Source organism: Antennarius striatus, chromosome 20 (genome assembly GCF_040054535.1).
Source record: "Antennarius striatus isolate MH-2024 chromosome 20, ASM4005453v1, whole genome shotgun sequence".
Classification (NCBI taxonomy): domain Eukaryota; kingdom Metazoa; phylum Chordata; class Actinopteri; order Lophiiformes; family Antennariidae; genus Antennarius; species Antennarius striatus.
The window spans coordinates 7,635,318-7,662,003 of NC_090795.1; the positions used below are offsets into that span (position 1 = coordinate 7,635,318).

A 26,686-nucleotide genomic window follows, 5' to 3' on the forward strand; every position below is an offset into this window, starting at 1 on the left:
TGGTTTCACACCTCTGATTAACTCACAGAGATGCTGTCAGATATCAAGCAGTTATTAACTCATTAGGAGCGGCCTTTGAAGTCGCTCCTGAATATCATCAGGTCTTGTAATCCTTTTTTAATGGATCACTGGGTAGGACAATGGTGCAGCTAAATGATTAATGTGACAGCCATTCTCACCTATAGTCCCCATGTGTTTTGAATGAATAGGTCAAAAAATTGGTTGATTCCTTTAGGAAATGCGCCACTAATGGTGTTAATGTTACAGGGTTGAGGTAAATGTTTATGTTATCAGTCTGCCGCCACCTAGCCGTAAACCCATAACCCCCTTATCTTTACCTTTTTTCCTTGTCTTTCTCTTTCTTTCTTACTTTTTCCTTAGCTTTGTAATTTTAGTGCCTTCCCCTCTGCCCTCCTTTTTAACTTAAGGCAATAGGTGGTGAAGGGCAGGAATGCAGCCGAGGGACTGTGTAAGGATTTATCACACTAAGGTGCTAAGGCTGCTGCCTGTTGCAGTGCCTGGAGATGTAACAGTTTGGTGCTAACAGCATTCCCACCACAGCCCATTCAGAGTTTTATTGTTTTTTTAGTCTGATTTTTTTTTAGACCACAACGTCTGTGGCTGCATGGAGAGTGATGGGAGGAAAACGGTCCGGGACAGAGGGTTACAAGGTGTGTATGTGGGGTTTTTTAATGTGTGTGGTGTCATTTATTCAAATGACCAAATCTTTAGCGACACAGGTAAGGCGAAATAAAACATTAATACTTACTATTTTGTCCATCTTTTCTTATCTTTCTCTGCTTTGCCACTTGAACATGTTCTCCCTCTCCTCTCTCTCACTCTTTCAATCTGTTCTTGCTCTCTCTCTCCCCTCCCATTCCTTCTTTCCACTCCTCTCACTCTCCTTGTCCCTTCCTCCTACTCTGCCTCTCAGGTTACGATGACTGGGGGTTTTCTTGCTTCCATCTCGTAGTGTGTCTGTGTGTGACTGCATGCGAGCTTGTCTCCCTCGACGCTGAGCCGTGTCCTTGTCCCTGCCTCCTGGCAGCAAGGAGCCACCCAGCAGCTGGTCTATGATTGGGCAGGGGAGTGGGGTTCTTGACACAGTGCTGTGCTGACTGCTCCGGGACGTGTTTCAACAGATGGTCGAGGTTAGAGAGTGTCATCACATCGCAGAGAGGATTAGAGGAGAGAGGTTGTCTTCCAGGAGCTGTGTGGTCCCCCCCTACTCTTAGACCCCAAATCCCAGCCCCAAGAATCAAACCCCTCCATGAGCAAAGGGTGACCCGGCAAAGGATCGTGAGAGGAAGACAGAAAGGAACCCAGCCTTGCTCTCTCACACAGCCAGCTCTCCTGCCTTTCAGGTATTTAACATTGCCAGTTATTTTTGCTTATTTTCTTTTATTTATTTATTTTTACTTTTTTCCACTGTTTTTGCAACATTTATGCCTATAAGTTTGTTCAGTCTGCAATACATTTCTGATCCAGCTTCCAGTCAGCAGTGGGAGTCCACAATTGAAGTAAATCTGTGTTCCCTGTACAGCAGCTCTGTGTGTGCTGGATTTCATAGTTTCCCCCTGAATGACAGGAATTCCCTCCGTCGCAAATTCCTTCGTCTCAGGGGATTAGAAGGCAGTACATTCCTTTAATGTCATTTTCCCCAATCCATAAGCAGCCATCTGTTAATTTACAGTTTACTGAAGGCATGATATTGGAAAGTAATGCTGTCACTTTAAGAACACTTCTTGATAAAATGTGTCATTTGTTTTTTAATTTATGAACTAAAATCCAAATTTCTTTTCTACATTCCAATAAGTCACTGTGGTTTTTAACATTCCCTCACTTCAGCCCGGATAAGATTTTTCATAAATCTTATTCAGAGTGCACCTCTGGCAGATTGTGTCAGTATAGGCTAAATGGATGAGCTGCTGAAGAGCGCTTTCCGGACAAACTGTCAGAGCTAAGTAGAGAGGCAGAGACATGGAGAATGCACACCTCACTTCACTTATTTGAATCAAGTCAAGTGAGAAGGGAAACTTGCCAGCGGAGTGGGAATATGATGTATAGTATTTATACCTACCTTCAGGCACTGTGTGTTTGTGTGTGTGTGTGTGTGTGTGTGCGTGTGCATGCGTGCGTGCGTGTGTGTGTGTGTGTGTGTGTGTGCGTGTATGAGGTGTTTGTAAATGGAGATTGTGCAGCTGTGAAAGGCTGTGTGGACAGCAGCCGGCCTGAGAGGAGAGGAGGTTGTATGGGTGAAAGCTGCTGTTGTGTGAATTTGTGTTTACCTTGGTAAACCAGCCTTAGCTACACTTCCTGCTTGTTACTTGACATATTTAACACAACCACCAATAGGTAGTGATGAGTGCTGGTATTAGGCTCGTGGAGACGCTCCGACAAAAATTTGGTTTTGTGAACAGATCAATTAAAGAGAACTGGAGGGGAAAGTTGGTCAACATTGGAGTCTGAACTTTTTAGGTGGTTATAAGTGAAACACGAATCATGGTTGTGTGAAGTTGCATTAACCAGGCTATTGATAATTACATCCAGTATTGTTAATCTTATGATTGATTTCATGGTTCAATGTAAACCTATAAAATGTGAAAGTGAGTGTCTTCTGTTCAAACAGTATGAAACCTGATGTGCTGCAACACATTATAAAGAAGTCCTTACATTTAAAAAAGCAGCAACCAGAAATATTAAGGTAATAATTTTGTTTTTGATTATTTAAATTTGCTACATGAAAACTGCATTTGTAACATCTGAATGTTCTGTAAAATAATATATCAAGATTTTATTATAAGTTTATACAGGCTGCGTTAAGGACTGGACTGCAAGGACCTGGGACTGTGTTGCATGTTGCATCACCTCCTGTACCAGCACACAAATCTTTGAATTTATCCCTCTGAGCTAGTTTCCATAAATGGCAAAATTGTGCTGTAGTCCTCTTCAAAGCCGATTGCGTGTACCAGGCACAATTAGCAAAAAGCGCAACAGACTTACATTTCAATAGTTTGGCAATGCCAGTTTGTCTTCCTGAATGGGGGATCAGGATTGCCTTGGAGAAGGAAAACATTTTTCATTGCTTGTATTGCAGTATCTATAAAGGTGATCCATGAATTTTCCTTTGAGTGCTGAGATTAAATTTCTAGTTACCTTACCTAGAGCATAGCAGAGCAGCTTTGGGCCATTTAAAGGCACGGAACTGACTGCCAGCTCTGAGGAGAGGGGTTATCCTTTAAACAGTTTAGTTTCACTGTGCTACAAACAAGAGCATGAGCAGCTGCTGCAAATAATTAAGTTCTGGGGGGCAGACGCTTGCCAAGACAAACGTTTCAGTAGCAGCTCTGCCATCACTCCAATCTACTGATGTGTGTCTGTGTGTGTGTGTGTGTGTGTGTGTGTGTGTGTGTGCGTGTGCGTGCGTGTGTGTGTGCTTGTGCACGCGCATGTGTGTTCTTTAAAAATCAGCCACAATAATTGTAATTTCAAGACATCTCGCATGACATACATGAAAAATATGGTCAAAAGGATTCATAGCAGAATCGTTATTATATAAAGGCTTAAATATATATAAATGTACTGGTTATATAATAAGTGCTATATGTAAAGCAGGTGTAAAAAGTGGAAGTTCAACAAGAGTTTTACCTTTTCCATTCTTTATTTCTTATTAAGACGACACATAAAGCCACTTCTCGCCTCTCTCCCAGTCAGCACCACAATTCCTTCGAAGCCAAGCCGAGCTGTTATCCTGCTGCTCTGAGCTTTCTCTCCTTGACCCCACAGTGACAGAAGTCACATTAATAAATTCTGTCATCATGGGGTTCCCTTGGCAACAGTTAAATTGAAAGCCTTGCAGATGACTTTCCATTCCCCTGCAATAATAAGGACCTTCGATGGTGTTGAAATGGGAGAAAAACATAATCTGGAAATAGAGAATCATTTGCTTTCCAAACCGCCATGAATATTTGTTTGATCAAATTGAATTGGATCACTTTAACTGGCTGATGATTGAACAAATTGACTCGGTGAATGTTTATTATTGATGGTTTGGAAAACTAGTTTCTGCCTCTGACTTTTCATCTCTGAAAATCACAGAAAACTTAAAGATTGCGTGTGTTCTCTTGTGTGCGAGAAAAGATTTCCTTCACCACCCTCTGCTGTGGTACTTGTTTATCTTTTTGACATAATGATAGTGTTCCTCATAGTAGTCTGATTGCATAGCAGCATTGGGGGAGATTGCACAGTCCTATCACTGCAAATGACCAGTATTTGAACATTGAGAATCTGACATACTTAGCATGACCATCTTTAGATGAGTCAGCCACTTTCTCAGTTCCTTTGTTGCGTTTATACTGATCAAACATTTCTATAAAGTTTTAAATCCACTTAAATACACCCCTGAAATGTCTGTTGACCTTTTGGGGCCCAATGGCCAGAGAAATATGCCATGCCTATCAAGGTGCACAAAGGCACACGGCATAGATCTATTTTGGGGGGTATGGGGTCACAATAGCACCCACACATGTTTGTTCAGTCTCTAATTTGAACAGTAAAGGTCAGGTCATGCAGACATCACATCCAGCTCAGCGTTGGCAAGAATGCCTGAACCTCCAGACTCCATTCCAGTTCTTGTGTACGTTAAAGGGAAACCAGATGTATATTTGATGCTTTACTTTTTCTTTCTGGCATTGTTTCCCTTGTCTTTGTCTTGAGCCTTTGCCCTAATGAGTCACTGGAATAACTGGTTCAGCCATGCAACAGCAAGGGACTGACCCCTGACCACATCCTTGTAATTTTTGTCCTTAGAGTGAATGGAGAAGTGGAAGATGCAAGATTGCTGTGAGGCTTTATTCATTAATGTGCACTTTTGCCACCGAATGAGAGAAAGAGGATTCTAATGCTTTTCTTGAGATGTCCGGAACAGCTTTTGTTCAAATGTCACTACGCATAGATAGAGCTGGGGCTTAAGAGGGAACAAGATAAAGCTGGGTCAAGAGAGACACAGAGGGGGAAGTGGAAGAGGGATAAAGAAGAAGAGGCCAAGATAAGAGAAAGGGAGGTGTGAATGTGATAAAGAGGGGAAGCAAGTCTGAAGTGGTCAGAAAGTTCCTACTAACTGTGATCAGAGGCGGATCTTTTGCACGCGTTCCTGGTTGTCACCCACACGTGTGCACTTGTGAAACACAAACCTAATCTTCTTGTGACACGGGCTTGTACAAAAGAGAGACATAGAAAAACATGTACACATACACTCGGTCCACAAGCTCACCCCCTCCATCCTTCAGCCCTCCTGGAGGCCAGCACTGTCCCTGCTTTGTCATCTCTACTTGTCCAGTAATCCCCTCCCCAGGGAGAAGCAATCTGTTTTAGATTTGAAAGAGAAAGGACCATGCCTGTATCACGTACAATTAAGCAGCCATCAGAATGCGTCGGAGTAAGTTTGGAGGGAGACACGTTGCCACTGGGGGGTTGTCCCTTTCATCTGCCGCCTTTCTAGAATGGAGATAATGGGGTAGGAGGGTTGGAAGGATAGGAATGGTTGTGGGGAAGGGGGGGGTAGAAGGCATGAATACATTTCCTCACCCCTCCGCGGCTCGACTAATAGAAGCCAGCATGCGTTTGTTTCAGCTCTTCTGCTCCCTTTCTTTCCTTCTCCCCTGGAGCGGGCAAACACATTCAGGCTCTGCCAGCACTCCTCCCCTCTGCCCATGTGTGCCTATGTGTTTGTGCATGCACAAAGTGTCGACAATGTTATGTCCACTGTTGCCTGAGGGGGGCGTCCCGCCACCCCTGGAAAAAAACAGAGACTCTGTTAATGTGAATTCTTTACCTCCAAAGATATTTATATTCAGTGACATTTACTTTATTTTGAAATGACAGGCTTGTTTCCACTCCCTTGTTATGGTTCTCTCAACTATGAGTCATTGGTGATTGAAGTCATCACGTAACACAATCACATGACTGTCTGCATTTTGTGGCATTGTGGATCTACATCTAGTCAATGTTCAATGTAGTCTGTTTGACAGTCATTCTAGCTCAATGCTAAAGTGACTGGTCGGGGTATGAGGGTTGGAAGGATGGGCGTGGTTGTGTAGATGCAGTACTCTATCCCATGTTAGTATCTGACTAATGACACCGGTCTCCTCCTGTTGCCATGTGTGTGTTAACAAGCTGGGACGAAACCCGCCACCACAAAACTGAAGAAGCCTCTTGGATGAGAGGCGACGCCAACACACTAGTTTTCAGCTCCCGACACACCATGTTTATTTCTTTAACTAACGTATCGTGATTTCAGCTCATGGTGAGAATCATTCCCATGTTTTGCTGTGATTCACCGCTGCACTGGTCTCTCGTCCACTCGGCTCTCCATGGGTCAAGAAAGAACCTATTCACTTCTGGTGCAGATCCAGATAGAGAGACAGATCCAGGAATTTTTCAATAACACTGTGAGATGGGGCATATTGAACTGATTTGCAAGAAAACTTTCTGGAAGGGTGGTGCGTGAGCCATGCAAGTGAAACAGACGTGTTCCACCTTGGTGGAATTATGCCCTCTCCTGAGACTACTTTAGTTTATTTCCTCAAAAACACCAACCAAATAAAAACACTGATCTATATGTGTGGACTCGGTTACCGCTGGTGGCCTCTGGCCCTGTTTGCCCTCATGTGAGCGGTTGTAGTATTAAAGGTTGAGCAACTTTGTTTATACTAACAAGGTCCAGCATTGTATTACACTCATTATCTCTGCTTGCTTTCCCTGAATTGCCCGTGGCAAGTTCAGCTGAGTTTGGCTGCTGTCTCCTGAACATGTTGGGATGATGTGCGTGCATTCCTGCAAACTTGGCTCAAAGACAAAGGAATGGCAGCACTTGGAGGGGTAAAGTTTCCTGTTTTATGGTTTGTAAAGTGTGAAGTCTCTCTGTAGATATCATGTTTTAGATACTTAGAATGCTCTAAGATCTGGGTGTTTTGCCAGGCAGCATGAAGTTAATTACATTATGAATGACATTGCTGCGTGCTTTGGAAAGCCACACACTGAGCCAGAGGCAAAGGAAAGGAGAGCTCCCTGTGTACAAATTACAGGTTATGTGTCTGTCTGTCTTCTTGTCTGACTGATTCCTACTTTGGCTGCTTTGGCGAATGACTGGTGCCTATAGTGACTAATGCACACTAATTTTGTGATATTCAAATCCACACATGCATATACTGTATGCCTGCGGGCATAGACAGAGTGGTGAAAAGGCACAGGTGCAATCAGACAAATGCATTTTTATGAGTGGTATCATGTTGGTGTGTCACAGCCGTACAGTTTGTTTATGGCGTCCAGGGTCACGCAGGCTGGTTCTCGTGATCTATGTTTGTCTACGGTTCCAGAAAATATGTCGACACATGTTCCACATTTTAGGGGTGTTTAGTTTCATATATTAGTAGTAGATTTAACAGTAACCAGGACTGGTGACTGAGTTGAAACCCACCACCCGGACAAGTCTAGTAACGTCTTTTCTTTTCATACTGATTAGGATTCTAAACTGATTTAATTTGCAAACTCCTAACCCTAACCCGTATGCCACAAGTTTGACTTCAGTTTTCCATCACACTCAAGGATTCCACAGAGGGATAAAAAGCTGAACTATAGGTTGAAAAAAGACGACGCAAAGATTTAAATAAACTTGGTAAAAAATGTTCAGTTTTTTCTGAAACGTAATCATGAATACATCTTCACTGGTTTGTTGTACCAGACTGGCTTTTTTTTTCAGTTGATTTTACAGGAACAAAGAACTATACTTTTATTCTAAGCACAGATCCACACAACAAATGCCTTATCTTGATTCGATCTGTTTCCCTGGAGATTGCTACAACAGTCACTCAGCACTTGATATAGATCTTTATTTCTTTAAACTGGTCTTTATTGTCAATTAGTGCTACTAGAGAAAGAGCGGGATTGAACCGCACCAGTTCAATCAGTAGTTATGTCCAAAAACAACAAACACAGGCTTACTTTTCCTTGTCAATTTCCATGATAAACAAGGAAAAGGATTCCGGTCACACTTTGCTAATTGGTGGACATTGCAGTTATATTGAATTTGGTAAACTGCCAACCTTTAGCAGATACTAATCCCTCAGACTTCAGTTTATTTGATCTCTCTCACTCTCTGTTTCCTCCTGTCTCTCCCTTCTATTCTGCCCCACCATGCTGCTGCTTTAATGGAAAGAAGTCAACCTCTTTATTCTTGACAATTACCTCAGTGGAAACCCATTGAAGCAATTTGCTGTAGCTCTCTTTTGTGGTAAAAGGAATAATTTATCTGGGGTATATTTGACAAGTCAAAGAGACAAGAATGCCACCCGGGAGTGAGCAACATGCTCTCCTCCGTCTCACTCCAGCTTTCTCTGGAGCTACCACAGCCTGATAGACTCTGTCTGATGGGAGTGTGGCTTTTGACAAGAAAGTGACTGGAGGAATATTAATGCACTGTATTTTATCCATCTGCGGTCTTCTATCACTAATGGTTTCCATTCATGCTTTAAAATAGATTTGAAAAGAAAGTGCTTACTTTAAGCTCGTATCGTATAACTGCAGTGGTTGGTCCTCTGATTGTGATCCCATGTTTTCATATCACACTATAAATCGGAGGAATGGTTTCCCTTTCAGTCAGTCTATCTTTTCTCACCTCCCTTCCTCCCTTTCTCTTATAGGCTAGTGAATGGCAAATCTTCTTTTCCACTGGTAAAACTTTAATCAAGAGGCAGGGTTCTTGGAAGGATAGTAAACTTTATATTGGCAATTTCATAAAATACTTTTTGTCCATTGTTTTTGTCTTTTTTTTTTAATGTTGAGGAGAGAAATTGTCTTCACAGAAGCCACTAAGCCACATTTGTCAGCATTACTAACCTGAGACTTTTGCTTAGCTCAAAACCTTAACAGATGTTTTCAACAAAATATAAACGCTTGAATAAATCCTCAGGTCAGTAGCACACTCTCACACACACACATACACACACACACAAACACACACATGCACACACAAATAAATAAAGGCAGCTTTATCGCATTTATGAAATTAACTTGTGCGTTGTTTAATCATTTCCCTCTCAGGGGTTGTGAAACCCCGTCATGATCCCTAACAGACCACCTGGTTGCCCACAAGCCTTTCAAACTTTGAAGTCTTTCAGACCAGGATTCATTTAATTATACATTAAGGTGCGTTCATAATATTGATGGGGTGGCCTGGCAGCGCTGGCACTACAAAGGGTCTCTTACCAGGTCTGAGAGAAACTTGAGGGGTTTTACTAATCGCCGCGAATGCACTTACGCCAGGTTCACATTTCACTGAATTGAGGCCATTCTTCTTCATTAAAGTGGCCTGTGTTGTCCTCCAAGCGTGCTACATACCGCTGGATGGGAATCATTTCTAGCCGTAACATCTGACATTTTATAGTTATAACATGGTCAAATGAAGATTCTGAAAGCGCCCGTCAAGGTTAAGAGTTGTGTAGCCTTAAACATGTTGGAACAAAGAGCCAGTGATCCCTCCTCACTGCCTTACACTTGGTTTTCTCACTGGAATTTTGTCATAGATCCTACATCAATTTGGGCATTTTAGTCAAACAAATCAGTGGAATTAAGAGCCTGACAACACCAAGGTCTGAGCATTTTCCAGGTGCATACCAACAGCCAATTGAGCACCCTGGGACAGAGCCCTCCTTCAGTCAGTTCAGTGTGGCTGACGGGCAGTTCTTGGTGGGTACAGTGTGCTGCCCTTGGCCTGCTGGGCACAGCAGACGGTGACACAGTCCTTCCTCAGTCTAAAAGGCCCTCATCAGTTCTCATGGCAGCCGACCAACCAAATTCCCACAAATTACAGAAATATTTGGACAAACCTTAATCTAATCATTTTCCCCCTCTGAAAAGGAGAGGGAACAATCATCTGTCACATCTTACCAGCATGAATGAAATAATCATGAAATCTAAAGTGGTCATTTACCATCATTTTTCTTTTTTGCCTTGTCTTTCTGATTAGTTTTCAGCTAAACACATAACATCCCTCCAATGTCTGCCTTTTTTTTTTCCTCTCTCGAAGAAAAGTGTCATTTGTGCAGAGAACTATGACTGGTAAGGGCTGGTAAGGGTTAGGGATACACACAAAAAGGAATTTACATACAAAAAAACAAACAAACGTAAATACATAAATAATAGAAAAAGTGATAAACTAAAGATATACCGTATATATAACTTATACAACAACCAAACACAAGCTTTTGTCTGAACACAGAACAAAACACATCTTTGACACAACAGATATTCTGAAAAAATCGTTCATTGCTTTGTTACAATTAAAATTAATCATAATTCTTGTTTGGACCATTCTCTTTAAAATGACTTCTGCATTAAAGTCTGAAGAGCCTTCAATCTTTTTTATCCTTCTTAAATATATAGACATTTTTGTTTGACGCAGAAGTTTCAAATCTGCAATTCCTTTTTTTTTTTTTTTTAGTTTTCCTGCATTTAAAACCGATTATGTAGCATGTTTGTAAAAAACAAGACCAAACGAGAGAAAGACTCTCTCTAAAAAGAAAAACAGGTTTTGGAGCCACTGACAGTCAAGGAAACAGTGGAAAACAGTTCCTCTGCGACAACAGAACGGACAGTTTTCCAACACATTTGGATTTAAAATCGAAATAAAACTGTTGACGGCCACAGCACCATGTAAAACCCCAACTTTTTTGGTTAACAGTGACTTATAGAAAGACTCCCATGAAAGGTTCACCCCCGGTGCAAGACCAAGGTGAACCCTCCATGGTGTGTCAGCCCAATCTTTAAGTTTGTCTTTGTTTAAAATTTTTACTATTAGTTTGTACATGTTTTTACCATTACTGCCACTGAGGCTGATCGGGTCATTAAAACAATGAGACAAGCTCTCTATTGGGAAGGGATTGGCAACATTGGGATTTAAAAGACCTGTACAATAAAAACTGATCAAGCTCAGTTGCTGTGGGGTGAGTCGGCTCCTCCAGCTTCCCAGCGGTCTTTGGACGAGCTTCACTGAGGTCACACCTGCAGCGGGGGACAGACCAGCAGCATCTTCTAAAACGGGTCCACAAAACTCCACCACATGCCCAAGGGTGGAGATTTTAGCCGCGATGAACTTGTTTTCTACTGCTGGTCCTGTAATGTCTTTCACGTTAAAACTCTTCCTTTGATTACAGGATCTTTTAAAATCCAGTTTAATGGCATGCCAACGCGTCAGCTTGTTGAACCCAGTGCTCAGACATGTCGCCCCTGTGGGCTACCAGATTTCCCCCTAATCCCCCCCAAAAACCTGCAGACTCCCAAATGTAACTGTGATTAAACTATATTAACAGAAATATGACTAAACATTAACAAAATAAACAAAAAACAGAATGAAAAACATACTCAGACGCCACACACACTTTCTCTCACGTCCTTTCCCAGCATGCACCAAGAGAGACAGAGAGATTGCAGAGAAAGAGAGAGATTTCAGCGAGAGAGAGAGAGAGAGAGAGAGAGAGAGAGAGAGAGAGAGAGAGAGAGAGAGAGAGAGAGAGAGAGAGAGAGAGAGAGAGAGAGAGAGAGAGAGAGAGAGAGGAAGGGATCTGAAGAGCTTTGAAACAACTATTGTCCATAATAGGAGTGCCCTTTACAAATGACTGATTTAAGCCAGTAGGGGCATCTGGTTTGGGTTTGGTGTGTATCTTGTGTTGTGAAGGTGAACCCCTTCACTTCCAAAATAAAAACAAAACAAAAGTGTTAATTTGGTTAATTTGAACAAGATTCATCAAACATCATCAAATACGGATCTTAGGACAAATATGAATTTTTAAGACACACAGGGATTAATGTCTTTCGGAAAATGTTTTTCACAGTTGAATGTGTCCTCGTGGTGCATCAGTGACAGATGATGAATGTATAGATGGCCACTACTGACTGAACACAACCCAAGCCAGATGCAGCCTGTTTGCCATTGCTGAAATGAATATGCAAGCCAATCAGGCTTTTACTAGACTTTTGTTCCCTTCATACCTCAGTACTTAAGCCTCCTTCATTCAATTTTTCTTCCCTCAGAGTTTCCCCTCTTAACCTCTGTGTGTGGGTAGCCTCAGGTTGCTGAGGTTAGGTTAAACAAGCCACCATCAAAGCCATATTACCACTCGGGTCAGAGGAGGGTCGGGGTGCAGCAGGGTGTGTGGTTTGAGGCCCCAACTGGAGGGCACAACTGCCAGCCAGCCAACACGAACTGCCTTGTTACACAAACAGCAATTTTATTATGTTCCATTCTCTACGCACAAAGCACAGCTGTCTATGGAGTTTTAGCAAATCTCTGAGCAGTGTCTTCATGAGAGTAAGTGAAAAAGTTGTTTTCTTCAAGTAGGAAAAAAATCGTGACTTTCATGAAAGTAAAGATTAGTAAGGTGTTGAGGTGTGCTAAAAGTCTAGAGTGTTGATGGCCATTAATCTGAAAATTACACATCTTTTATGTATCTGGCAGCTGTGTCTCTGAAACTCCACAGTGGCCTTTTTGTTCCAGTTCTTTGAACCCCTGGGCATTTTACGTTCCTCCCATCCCTCCCAAATATTCTTCCCCTAGCTTAACCATGCTGAGTACAGTAAAGGGTCATTTGTGCTAATCCTCTAAAACAATGAGGAAGGAGCAACATAGTGCTCCCTGGTCCATCGAGTCTGTCCAGGAGAGAAGGCCTATTTTCTGTTCCACAGATGTATAGTATAATCAAAGCCCATTCTACTTATATCATACTAAAGGACATTAAAAAAAAAGACTAGTTTCAATATGGGGTTATGAAAATTACATTAAGATTTATTCTCATGGGTTTTAGGGTTTTATAAAATTGGCAACATGTATTTTGAGTGCAACTTGTAAGTGGTGGACATAGCAGAAGAGAAGTCCAGAAGCCAACTATTTAATGACCTTCAGATTTCAGCATCTGCTCGTATTGTTCCCTGTCTTCACAGTGCTGCACTCTTTTGTGTTTTGTTTGAATGTTTTCCAGATATGTTTAGAGCTGTATGTACTCGTGTCCTCCCTGATGCACATAGGCCTGAGAGTACGTTGAAACATGGAAAAGAAAAATCAGTATTCTATTTGTTTTATGAAGATAATTCTGAAAAAGCAGCTAAAAAGCATTTAAACTGTTGAATCTGGACAATTGGACCATGGCATCTGGGGTATAGAAAGACATATTTAAAGAGTATAAAGTTGTCCTCTATGTTGTTCTTTGGTAGTTATTTTGTTTGTCCTTACAGGTGTTGTTAGCATAATTTGACTTCACAATGTTTTGAAGACATTTTTCAGAGCAGCCACAACCTAATTTCTGATCACGCACGTTCTCATTGTACATAAACTTAACTATTTTTAGACTCAACCATATGCAAGGAAACAAATGTCTGCTAAACATATTCTACACCCACTATACAACAAACAGCCAACCAACCTCTGCTCTACAACCATCAGTCACTTTGTTCTTATCATTTTATCGGTTATTTCCTTTGGCAGCTTAAATCTCCATGAAGAACTCAGGTTACTGCAGTGCTACATTAATAAATCATTATGATGTTTCTTCAGTTTAGGGCTTACTGTGGGATAGGCAGCTGTCAGCTGACCCGAGGGTACTTTTGGCAGACTCCTTGAAGTCTTCCTGGTCATAACTGAACTTCACATCACCCAGCAAGGAAAGTGGATCAGGTGAAACTGAGTTAGGATGAGAGGTAACCCAGAGGACAGCGACTGTGTTGTTTTGCCTGTGTAACTTGGGCCATTGGTTGTTATGCGTGGCGCTTTATTATGCCTGCCATCTCAGTTGTCTCAGACACTGTGGCTATTGAGAGTATAGACACTGCTACACTATAGCCAACCACATCAGAACCACAAGGTTTGTATCAGATTCCACAATGACCCTTCTTGTCTGTTTTCTCATTTCTCTAAATTGCATGAAGAGGCTATTGCTGGTATGTAAAATTGAATTTCACCGGGTGCTAATATAACACTAGTTGGCCAATAGACCTAAAGTTGATTTCCAATCTTCCACAGATTGATAAAAAGTTTCATTCATGGAGGAGCGTTGTTTATTGTTGGACAAAGCCTTATGCATGAGTGTCTTGTGAGTTCTTGCCTGTCACCACATGTTTGTACAGTGGTTGTGTTGTGCCTGTCACTGTGAGGTTCTGTGCACTCTGCCACCCACCGCCGGAGGCCTGTTTGAACAAACGGCGCCAATATTTGCACAGGGTCTGTCATGATGACTGGACCGGCTGGCCCGGATACTGCTCATCTGAAACCCAGGACAGACCAAAGTGCTCCTAAGCTCTGCTTAATCATTGACGACATCTAAGTGGAGTCAAACCAGAAAACTGGTGCTGAGCAAGGAAAAGAACTTAACCTACACGTTCACCCATTTGACAGAAAAATATAATTTATAATGGGCCCCTTTCATCATATAAGTGGGAGCTAATGTTTGCAGATGTAGCCTTTTTTTTTTCTGGAAAGTCTTTGTGTTATGTGTTTTTGCAGATGCTGCAGTGGCATTACAACACAAAGGCTTACTTATGCACTTCTCCATGGACCATAATTGATGACTTATTATCCTCTGCAACAAACAAAGTAGAGGGATATGTAGGAATGAGGTCAAGGTTGTGTTTTCCAGTAAAATGCATATGAAAACAAATGAAATTAATCGATTGTCAGCATGGATGAGAAGTAATCTTCCAATTAACTAATCAACTATAGTCATGCTTGGTCCATATCGCCCTACTATCCTATAATTATTGGAAATTATCTAATATGTGTGGCTGCAGAAAAATCTTAAGGAGCTTGTATTTATTTTTCAATGTTCCCTAGTATTGAGGTAAACATTTTAAATCATGACATTGTAAATAAGCAAGAGGCTGCACATTTCTATGATGACTCATCGGTGATTTGTGACTGGCAACTGTGGTACTGAGGCTAATGTAGCGGAACCTTCTCTCTGCCTCCTCTGCCCCCTATCCCCCTCCCCCTTTAGTGTGGTCCCATCCTCTCCACAGGCCCTCTGTCACGCTTGACTCACCAGGTGGTGACTTGTGAGTGACAGATGAAAGGTGGACTATGATTGGTTGACACAGGAGAGTGACAGTGGGTGTTTTGAGTGCCGACAGCCAGAGGCACAGTCTCAGTGCAGTTAGCTGAACGAGAGCTCTGGAGTAGTGGAAGAGGGTGTCCTAGGGAGAGTGTCTTCTGACACAGGAGAGAGTGATGAACACAAGTCATGCATGGATCATCAGAAGAGGCCTGGAGAGTCATGATATTGTCTGAGGTGAGAACGTTGTGCCTTGTTCTTGCTCGACGTTTGTCATTATAAACGCTGCCAGAGGGTTTCCAGTCAGTCAGGATGTTGAAGGATTTTGTTGTTGCGTATGTATTTGAGCTATTGGGTAACTTTTCTGGTGGTAGACCATCAGAAGGCTTCATGGAAGAAACTCTTTTTTCCTTCTTAGTTTATTGTCCTCTAAGTGTGGGTTGTAACCAGGGTGATGCATGAAGTAAACATGTTTAAATTATCCTCAAGGGACTTCTCTCTTTGAGAGTATGACACCATTCTCTGTTCTCCCACTTTCAAATCGCCCCAATGTAATTATTTTATTCCTGTTTTCCTTGTTCTAATGTGTTTTCCCCTTTCTTTCTGCAGTCAACCACAGCTGCGAGTGCGGCACTGGTGTGAACTAGTGGCCTGACTGGACCTCCTCGCCCTCTCTTTTCATCTCTCCGTTAATCCTCCCATCTACAATCCCATCTCTGGTTGTCTCTGGCACCATGCTGATGCGGTGGCTGACTTGGTTGGCCCTGCTGTCGCTGGACTGGGCTCCAGGCAGCTGGGCCTTCATCACCACCCGGGCTCAAAGCCTGAGGGGTCGCATTCAGAGAGACCGCAGGAACATCCGTCCCAACATTATCCTCATTATGACTGATGACCAGGATATTGAGCTGGGTAAGTTTGCACAATTGCTTGTTTTCTTGGAGTTCTACAGCCGACATTTCCTCTTCAATTGGGTGTTTTTTCCCCTAACTTAAAACATCTCTTTAAAATGTTTACTGTGCTCATTTCTGTGATTTCTTTCAATATTTTTTTGCCATTGTGGATATTTGCAACAGGATTTATGTGGTGTTTTTCCACACATGAAATATTAAATAGAGTCCATCTGGCACATTAATGGCAGAATTATAATTATTTGCCGGTCAGGAAATTGAGTCAGAACAGATCCAGTGATCAAACTTGACTCCATTTTTCCACATTAAAATCAAGAATATTTCCTTTATTAAAAGCATAACTGTCATCTCAGAAAAAATTGTCATGCTGTGTTTTGGAACAAAATGTATTAAGAAATGCATATAATAAAATTGTGATTTTATTATATGTATTATATTCCTCAGCACTGACCTGCATACTTTGTCTTGTAGGTTCTCTACAGGTAATGAACAAAACCCGTAAGATCATGGAGGATGGAGGCACAACTTTCACCAATGCCTTTGTCACCACACCCATGTGTTGTCCATCACGTTCCTCCATGTTAACGGGCAAATACGTCCACAACCACAACACGTACACCAACAATGAGAACTGTTCCTCCCCATCCTGGCAGGCTCAGCATGAGCCACGCTCATTCGCGGTCTATCTCAACAACACTGGATACAGGACAGGTTGGTGAACAAAGACATGCTCAAATGAATAGATTGTTGTCATTACACCGTAATGAGTCCATTTGTACACCCCTAAAAAAAAACCCAGACTCAATACACTTCTGGTGATGGTTAAATCTTTTTTAATATGTCAAGGTGGCTTTTTTTAGGTTCCCTCTAACCACTAGCTGATTAGATGTCTCCATGATGTCTCTCTTTTTTTCAATCCAATTTTTTTTTTTTGCATTGCCTGGTTGATTTTTGTGAGAAATGCAAACAGGCTGAGCTGGCCAGGTTGCTGCAATGTCTCACCAGTCAGTGTTTGTGTGAGTGATAGGCAGGCCCTGGACTGGGCAGCTCAGTGGGGTCCTGTGGGCTGGAGCAAGGCCTGTGGTTTTGAACTAATGTGTTAGTCTGCAGTTAGCCCTCTGCGGGTCAGACTGGCTCCCAGCCCAGCCTATCTAAGAGTGCTCTACAGTAAACCAAGGGAAAAAGCGACGAACAAAAAATGTTATGCATCACATACTTTTCATATACAGCTGCAAAGAAATGAAATGTCTCCTCCTTCTTTCTCTCCTGCAGCCTTCTTTGGCAAGTACCTCAATGAGTACAATGGCAGCTACATCCCACCTGGGTGGCGTGAATGGGTTGGATTGATAAAAAATTCCCGCTTCTATAATTACACTGTCTGTCGGAATGGTTACAAGGAGAAACACGGTGCTGATTATGCAAAGGTATGTGTTCTCATAATTTCCAAAAGAGGGGCATTAACATTTTTTGTTGTCCTTTCATGACCTAATATAAAGACTTCACCTGACAAATTGCAGCCTCCCTTCATTTATAAATATAGACACAGACACGCTTCACTTATCACAATGTTGTGATCCAAGCTGGCAGGAATTCTCATTCTGGAATTAAAGGGAATGGGCCAACTCCTCTTTCTGCATCGTCCTTTTATTATGATCCACCCTACCACTGTAAAACTGGAGCATATTTATGAGAAGCCAGTGTTGCTTATCATAAATATCACCCTGCACTTGTTTTGTTTCTTTCTATATGTCTTCCTTTTTGCAGAATGACTGTGAGCTATAATACAGCAAGAGAAAAGGGGAATTTTCACTTTACCAATGTTAGATCCTGATGAACACTGTGGTAACACTGTCTTTTCGTGACTCTGGATGGCATTGGTCATCAATCTTTCCCAAAAATGTTTTTATAAGAGTTGTCAGTTTGTTTTTGCTCCTCTGTGCCAATATCTTTCCAGGTAGTGTAGTCTGGGGTACATGAAGAATCCAATTTTACAGTTTGGATGCTTGTCAAGTTTCAAGATGGCCTGCCCAAAAGATGGGCAAACAAATGTTTGGACAGTGAGTCTTCTGCCAACTTGGATTGAGGTGTAAAGTCACCCACAAGCTGAGGCCAAGGTGTTTACATGACATGTGCTTGGTTTGCAGATTGTGGTTTGAAACCAAATGGACAGGCTATTTGCTATTTGCTGCCAAAAGCCATTAACCTGCTACCAGTGAGACAAGTACAATTCCTCTCTTCAGATTCACACGGGGTCAGAAGTTTGTGTTATTCCACACAGAGTGTAGCTGGTGCATCAGGTTATTGTGATTAGACATCAGGCATTTGCACAGTGGCTTTATTTAATTTGATACCATTTTGAACCATTGAATGTCCATCTGGATGAAGTTTAAGAAGGTACAGCCTTTCTGTAGGAACTTTTTGATTCAATTTATTTTAAGAGCATGATTCATGAGACCATACTTTTTTCCTTCATATAAGAAGTCATTATCATGGAGACACGGAGCAGCCTGCGTTACAAGACAAATGTGATATGCTGATGTTACTTTCAAAGCCATGACATCCTGTTCTACCAACAGCTAAACCACATAGGTTGGAATAAATCTTAAAATGTCAACATCTCATTTTGAAGAGAAGGATAATAAAGACTATAAAGAAGAATATGAAGCATTTGTGGTTCAGTGTGTATTATGAAACTTTGATTTAGAGCTCATGTATTCCAAATGGTTCTCCAACTAGTGATACTTTTCACATCCCCTCACCATTTTATAGCTGTTCACCAGGTATTCCCCACGACACAGCCACTTCCTTTTGACCTGCCAGAGCCCTCAGCAGTATTGGCTCAATCCTGGAGTGCTGGTAACTGAGAAAATAAGTTTGGCAAACCTAAACCATATGCATGCAATCACCATCCTCCACTTGCATGTGCAGCCAGGCCATTAAACCTGACCTGTCTATAAAGCGTAATTAATAGAGACGGGATATACCAGCCAAACCCACTTCTGACGTTGCAGGGAAATCACCCTTTACCCTTTCATTCTGAAGCTGGTATTCCCTTCGGTGTGTTGCCAGACAGTGCCATGCCACAACTCCAGGTAGAATTAACTGTGGGAAATTTGGAAAATGCTTCTGTGATTTTATCTCAGGGTGGGATCTCACATACCTCTATAAAGGTGTCTGTCATATCAGAAAGAAACATTTCATAAACAATTTAAGGCCTGTCAATTGTTTGATGGGGCAAATTCACATTTTCTTAATCAGAAAATATCAATTTACACTTTTAAAATCAGTTGCTCCATCTTTGCCCAAACCAATAAAATTGAACATGCCAATCACATTATGTTGGGTGACTTTCAATTTGATGTGGTTGTCACTAAATATAGCTTATTTCTCAATCAGTTCTCAGGCTTGTGTTTTATGAGGTTATTGTGTCTACTGTGTCTTCCTTCTACACCGAGCACTGTCTCACCTGGAAAGGCCTGGGAGCACTGTGAGGATCATGTTTTTTGATTTCTCCAGTGCTTTCAATACTACACAACTGGCACTATTAAGGGACAAAATGGAGATCACCGGTTTGGACCACCACCTCATGGACTGGATATTGGACTATTTGATATACATACTCTATCTGCTCAGGAGGCTGAGGTCTTTTGTAGTGCGGGGGCCACTCCTAAAGACTTTCTATGACACTGTAGTAGCCTCAGCTATTTTTCATGGGGTGGTCTGCTGGGGGAGCAGCATCACTGAGGCCGACAGGAAGAGACTGGACAGGCTGATTAAGAAGGCGGGTTCTGTCCGAGGATGCTCCCTGGACTCAGTGGAGGTGGTGGTGGAGAGGAGGATGATAACCAAGCTGTCATCGATGAGGAAGAACCACTCCCACCCTCTGCAGAGCACATTAAGATCACTAGAGAGCTCCTTCAGCGATAGGTTGCTTCACCCGAGATACGTGAGGGAACGCTATCGCAGGTCCTTCCTGCCCAAGGCCGTCAGACTTTATAACCAGCAGTCCTCCCAGCGGACCAGTCAGAGAACACAACACTCAAAATTGGGATGACCAACGTAATCCGCAGCTCTGTAGTTTGCAATGTATAGTTTTTTGCAGTGTAAATATAATCTGTAAATTTTCTGATAATATGATATATGTTAATATGTTTAATACATGTGAATATGCATATTTTATATCTCATATGTTGCATATGTTAATATGTATCTATATTACTTAAGTATTTATGTATGACACCCCCCCCCCCCGCTGCCACGATCGCACAAATTTCCCCGCTGTGGGACAATAAAGGCTTATCTTATCTTATATATTCACATTATCTCTTGGGTTGAGTGCGTAAGAAACAAAGAAAATACATGTTTAAGTAGAGGGATAGAAAAAAATCAAGCAAAGTAGGAGAAAGGGAATGGATAGCCTCGAGAGGAGTAGAAGGGTTGGAACTGTCACAAGCACTTACCGTTTGAGAGCGCCAGGCTCCTCACCATCAAGTGGTGTCACATTCAATAATGCAGTGATTCACTGATGAGGCAACAGCCCATGTACTGTATACTGTACACACATACACAGAGTCAAGCATCCACTTTTAGTCACACACGCACGCACACACGCACACACACACACACACACACACGCACACACACATACAGGCAAAGCTGCCAGCTGTTGACTCGACAGATTGGTAGTGCAGTGTACTCAATGGCCCCGGTTCATATCCACACTGGCCCCTCTCCATTTATGTGAAAATGACTGGACGAGGGAAACCAACATGTCATATGGTGATTGGACTGACTTTTATCAAAGCTTGTGTTGTTATGCAACTTACCCCCATTCTGCCTGCTCTTTTACCCTTATTCATTGATGGGAATCCAACCCTGCGACCCCTAGAGATCCACATGTATTCATCATATTTGCTCTGATTTTTCCAGGATTATTTCACCGATCTGATCACCAACGACAGCATCAACTTCTTCCGCATGTCCAAACGAGTTTACCCTCACCGTCCTGTAATGATGGTCATCAGTCATGCTGCTCCTCATGGCCCGGAGGACTCGGCTCCGCAGTATGCTGAGCTCTTTCCGAATGCTTCACAACATATGTAAGTTACACTCTGACTCACATTATCACACTTGCACAAATACATAAAGTCTTCAGGGTTCTACAAAAGACTTAAACTTTCAAGTAATAAAAACGAAGGCTCAGAACCTATATTTTGAAATTATACATACAGGTCTATCATCTTTCATCTGCTGCCATATGGAATTTCACTTGTTAACATCCAATTGGGTTTTTTTTTATGATTTGGCGTACCTTAAATTATTATAGCGCTCATACGCCCCTCGATTCCCAGCGATGACAGGTTGCTTAGAAGCCACGAGGGCCGACCACTCAGCGAGCATGAAATCAAAATGATTTATCATCCAAGAATAGCAGGGGCACATACCATTACGAGGGATCAGGGGTTGTTTTTTTTAGGAGCACCACACTCGTGCCAAGCCCGAACTGGCCTTGCAGAACTCATCACTTAGTTGGGGCAGCACTGAAATACAGTGGGTCACTCCATGACAAGATGACCTACTATCTCTTAGAAGGGCCTATTACTTTGTCCAAGGATGAGAGTGGTAACTTGCATTTTAAGTAGCTCTCAATATTGCCCTTTTACACTTTCCCAGACCTTTCAGTGTTTTCCACTTCCTTCCTCTCACTTTCTATCCACTTAACATTCCCGTTGGTCTGTTTGAGCTATGGCCCTGTCAGTCTGTCTGGTCTTTCTCTCTCTGTTTATCTCTCCCCCTGTGACTCCCTTGTCTCATTTTCTCACACCCTCACCTTACCCCCCCCTCTTGTTTCCTGTGAAATGTGCAGAAGGACTTCCCAATCCTGTCCATTTCAATCAGTAGGTTCTCCCTGCTGCTTTAGAGATGAGAGGAATGCATTGTGTGTTTTGGTGCACCCTTTGTGACATTAATTTATTTTTAGTACAAGCTTTCGGATGAGTGGGTAGGACTGGGGCCAATATCTGACTATAGGGATTGTCCCAGTGATTATGTGTAGGTACCGTAGTTGAGGGCTGGGTACTGTTGTTTTGATTCTGCAGCCAATCCATTTTGTGCTTGATGTGATTCAAGGATCTTTGTTAATTCAATTTAAATACCACATTCTCTTGTAAGGTCATCCATCTGATAGTGCTGAATATGGTATGGTGTGCCCCGTCATGTGTTACATACCCCACTTTGTAATGCTTAGAGTATGGAAGAGACTTTGTGGCAGGAAAATGGGAGCTGCCTCATAAATCAAATAGGAGTCTGTACTTTTGACAGCAACAATAGCCAGGGAGGGTTTGATGTTAATGTCATTAACATTCCTCGCTGGAGGTGTTTTCACCCTGTCTCTTAGAAGTTTCTTACTGATTCTTAAAACTACAGAGTCTGCAGTGGTTTCCCCATGACATGTAGCATTGAGGGAATGGTAGTTATCATGGCTGTCACTCAACAGTCGCTTTAGGGAATGTAGTAATCCTCTGGTAGGATGTGTCTATGTTAAGTTTTTTTAAGGTCAGGGGATATTCTGGGTGAACTGCAGGCCCTAGGTGGCTGTAATCCAGAGGCAATACCAATAACACGACATACATGCGACAGGTGGCAGGTGTGACCTCTCCTATGGACTGGCTTCGTGCCACTGACCTCTGCATTCCTGGTTTCCTGGTGCCCAGGACCCCATACCTTGGTGGCCCATTGCCCAGAAACCGGTCCCTTTGTGGTGCTTATTAGACTGCCTGGCTAGGTAGGTGAAGAGTTCAGTCTTCTCACAAAGCCAGCCTGAGGAGACAAGGGCAGAAGGCAGCTCAGTCAATCAGAGCAAAGCAGCTCCCATAGCAGGTCTTCATTAAGTATCCACTTATTGATATTTTGTCCAGTGGCTGCTCATTCTTAGTAGAACCTGCTACTTTATAGTTGGTTTGGGGAGTAATTTGCTTAGGAATAATTGGTTTTTTTTGTCGTTGTTATTTCAGTTTTTTTTAGTTGTTTAGTTTTTCAATTGATACTTGAATTCTTTGGGTACATACTGTACTTCTGGAGGAAATTATTCTTACTACTTTCTTTGAACTGCAGGAACTTTGTAGACACATCTTCATATATTAGTTCATTTCTACTTTACAGCTAATACTGCAGACAGGTGAACAGCCCCTCTCAGCTATAACTCCAGAAGCGGCACATCCCCTCCCTCCTCCCGTTGCTCTTTATCCACTTCTGTAATTCCCCAATTTCAAATGACCATGACTTATTGAGTTTTTGGTCCAGAAGTTGTTACAAACTTGACTGTGGGGCCTATTATTTTCTTAACCATGTGCCAACCCTCAAATGACTGCTCTGTGCCAAGAGCACAGTGGAGCAAGAGACTGTCGTCTCTGTGAGGGGAGGTTGGACAGAGGTCTAAAAAAACAGTGAAGGTGCTGGCTCCTGACTATTAAGATATTTCCTTCAACAAACAAAGCGGCGATTTATGCCTGTCAAGCGCAGTGGACAACCGTAGCACCTGTTACTGAGCAGTAGTTTGTGAAAAGTAGCAGACAAGTGTTTTTGGCTATCACAACTGTTACATGCTCCAATAACCCACATCAACGCAGATGACAATAAATACATATGTAAATTCCATATAAGCAACTTTATCAGGCACACCTGGTATCAATGCAAATTTTATCAATCCTCTCCCTCCTAGCACCCCGAGCTACAACTATGCCCCAAATATGGACAAACACTGGATCATGCAATACACAGGCCCAATGAGACCCATCCACATGGAGTTCACCAACTTCCTCCATCGGAAGAGGCTACAAACACTCATGTCTGTGGATGATTCAGTGCAGAAGGTAAGCACAACTGTGACTGGACTGTCTAATGATTAATCCAATTTACAACTAAATGTATTTTCTTGTCATTTTTACTTATTTTACCTAACAGGTTTATGACATGTTGGAGGAAACTGGAGAGCTTGACAACACTTACATCATCTACACAGCTGATCACGGTTACCACATCGGCCAGTTTGGATTGGTCAAGGGCAAATCGATGCCTTATGACTTTGACATTCGGGTGCCATTCTTCCTGCGAGGACCCAACATAGATCCAGGGGCAGTGTAAGTCTGAGAAAACATGACTATTTGTTCACATTGTAAAAAGTCAGAATTGATTGTACTTCTGGAATCTGGTAGTACCAATCAATATTTCTCAGAAAATTGGACATCTGTGTCCAAACCTTTCTCTGGTACCATTTGACTTTCAGATTAAGTGAACTTAATGTGCATGTGCCTTCTCAGAAACCCACATTTGGTGCTGAACATTGACCTAGCTCCTACAATACTTCACATTGCTGGGCTGGACACTCCTCCAGACATGGATGGAAAGTCCATCCTTAAGCTGCTGGAACAGGAGAGGACTGGCAACAGGTATGTGTAGATCCATCATGTCATAAGGGATATTATTTAGAGTAATTGCACAGTGTGCGTGATGCATACAACAGACCTATTTATTTGCTCTTACTGAATAAATGCAAATTTCCACCGCCAAAATAATTGTTTTCGCTCTAACCGAGTACAGTGTGGGTTCAGGGTAATTTGCTGGATTTTGCTTGGCTGTGGGGCTTTGGCTGAGATTCCCTGAGGTCATTTTAATGGAGTTTCCCGTAGAATATGTTTGCACGTTGCATTATCTATTGCCCCCTCTAACCCCATTCCACAAAAAAAATGTCCAAAAATGATGTTATTGTCCTTAATTGTGCTAAAATGTAGTTTGGAAAATAAATCCAAACCAACAAAAAGAGCAAGGATAATATAGTTAATTCTCAAGGGACTCTTATACCACTTTGTAGAAGTCAAAAGGTCCTGAGATTCCTATGATGAACATATTGACTTGCTGCAAACCCGATAGCCAATATAATTCCATAATCTTTGTGTGTTTTGTTTTCCCAGATTCAAACCCAACCGGAAACCCAAAGTCTGGAGGGACACATTTTTGGTGGAGCGGGGGTAAACTGGAGCTTTTTATTCTCTCTCCCCAACACAGGCATATCGGGGTCATTTGCAGAGCTCTGTGTGTTGCACCAACCTGACAAAAGATTTCATTTAACCTGTAATGTAAAAATCCCAATGCACATTCCCTCTTCCAGCCACACAGCTGGTTTTCCCAGTTATTTGTTATCTGACTGACATTTCCTGACCGCAGTGAGCTTGGAAAGAAATGGTGGTAGAAAAGGTCAAAATATTCCAAGCTCTTTGGTAAAGCTATAAGCATCTGGCAAAGTATGACAGTCCAGGCAAGCGGTGCTGACACATGCATAACCAGGTCATTTGATCACTTACAAGTAAAACAAGCAAAGTCTTTGTCTTTTGAGAGGCCTTGCATATATTGAGCGCATGATCGGGTCAGGCAGAGACAGACGGAAGATACATTTCAGCAACAAGGTAGGACCAGACAGGAAAAAAATAAAAACGAAATAAAGGCTATCCAGGCTCAGGATGATGTTACCTGATGAATGACTAGATGACTCTATACACTCACAGGACATTCCACCAGTTCCACCAGTGAGGAATGCAGCAGCCATGCTATAGCCAATGCTTCACTGTTTCCCCAAGACTGCTGTCTTTGTAGTTCACTCGATATCATACCATACATGCTCCCTCACAAATGCTCTCAGTCTTCCATTTAGCCTTCCCTCTGCTACAAGATAAATGTTGCAGAAAATAATATCTCCAATCTGACAGCTGGCTTTTGTTCAGCCAACATGTTAAGCTACAGTAATGCCAGGAGATAATGCACCAACAGAAATCTGAAAACTTTTGGATAAATGACTCCATCTTTGAGGGATACAAGTGGCTGTGCAGAAAAGCCTAAAATGATGGAGGCCTGAAAATTGAAGAACAGGCATAAAAGCAGTCTGCTGTTTGAGACCTGGACCTGCTATTATGACATGTTCCCCTGTACAGCTGCTGTTTTTACTCATTCTAATTGCCTCACAATCCCACCCCCCCCCCAACTCATGGAAATACATGCAAGGATATAAAGGAAACACTCTCTCTCTCCCTCCGCTGACAAGCATGCATGGGTGACAGAAGAACCAGTCTGTCTATGGGCTGCTCTGTATGAAATGAAAAGACTGTGACCCCTGACCTACAGGCGCTTTAGCTCTTTTAATCCATTCCTCCGTTTATCCACACTGTTTATAGAGGCTGTCTGCTTGTATGCTTGTCTCTAAATGCTGAGATTAGCCTCTGCGGACCTTTCACTCTGTTACCCCAGCCCAGATGCAGCAGGACACACACAGTAGCTAATGTTTTTTGTACAGTTCTCTCACCAGTCATCTGATTCACTCTGTGATTTAATATCCTCGCATGACCTTAAAGTACTGCACCACTGAGCCTGTGAATTGCCAACTGACAGCTGGTACTCACTATATTTGTGAATCCAATCATTTACATAATGCAGCCATCAGGGAGTGACATCCACAACAAGTGTTAGCTCTTTAATCACCGTTGGCCAAAGGCCACAAGCTGCAGCCAAACCAGTGTGTTAGTCTGTCCTACCCTTAACAGGATTTAATGGAGTAACTGAACAACTTTTCACGGGGAAAGATTGTTTTGTGCTGCATTGTTGCCATCCATCTGGACATGCTGGCAGAAAGTTTGGGAT

The 26,686-nt window shown here is 42.3% G+C and overlaps 1 protein-coding gene across 5 annotated transcripts in view; it reads left to right on the top strand.

The window, feature by feature from the left end:
• The first annotated feature begins 960 nt into the window (after positions 1-960).
• The window catches only part of sulf1 (sulfatase 1), a 36,286-nt gene continuing 10,560 nt past the window's right edge, over positions 961-26,686 (top strand). For 2 of the 5 annotated variants that reach the window (XM_068343661.1, XM_068343659.1), the window contains exons 1-9: positions 964-1,364; positions 15,702-16,001; positions 16,472-16,711; positions 17,273-17,424; positions 20,930-21,099; positions 23,721-23,871; positions 23,963-24,138; positions 24,319-24,447; positions 24,970-25,026. In XM_068343661.1, the coding sequence (XP_068199762.1) occupies positions 15,827-16,001; positions 16,472-16,711; positions 17,273-17,424; positions 20,930-21,099; positions 23,721-23,871; positions 23,963-24,138; positions 24,319-24,447; positions 24,970-25,026 (1,250 nt within the window). In that variant the 5' untranslated portion in view covers positions 964-1,364; positions 15,702-15,826. Of the gene's footprint in view, positions 1,365-15,203; positions 15,330-15,701; positions 16,002-16,471; positions 16,712-17,272; positions 17,425-20,929; positions 21,100-23,720; positions 23,872-23,962; positions 24,139-24,318; positions 24,448-24,969; positions 25,027-26,686 lie in introns of those variants that run through there. The other 3 variants (XM_068343660.1, XM_068343657.1, XM_068343658.1) reach the window with 3 other exon arrangements.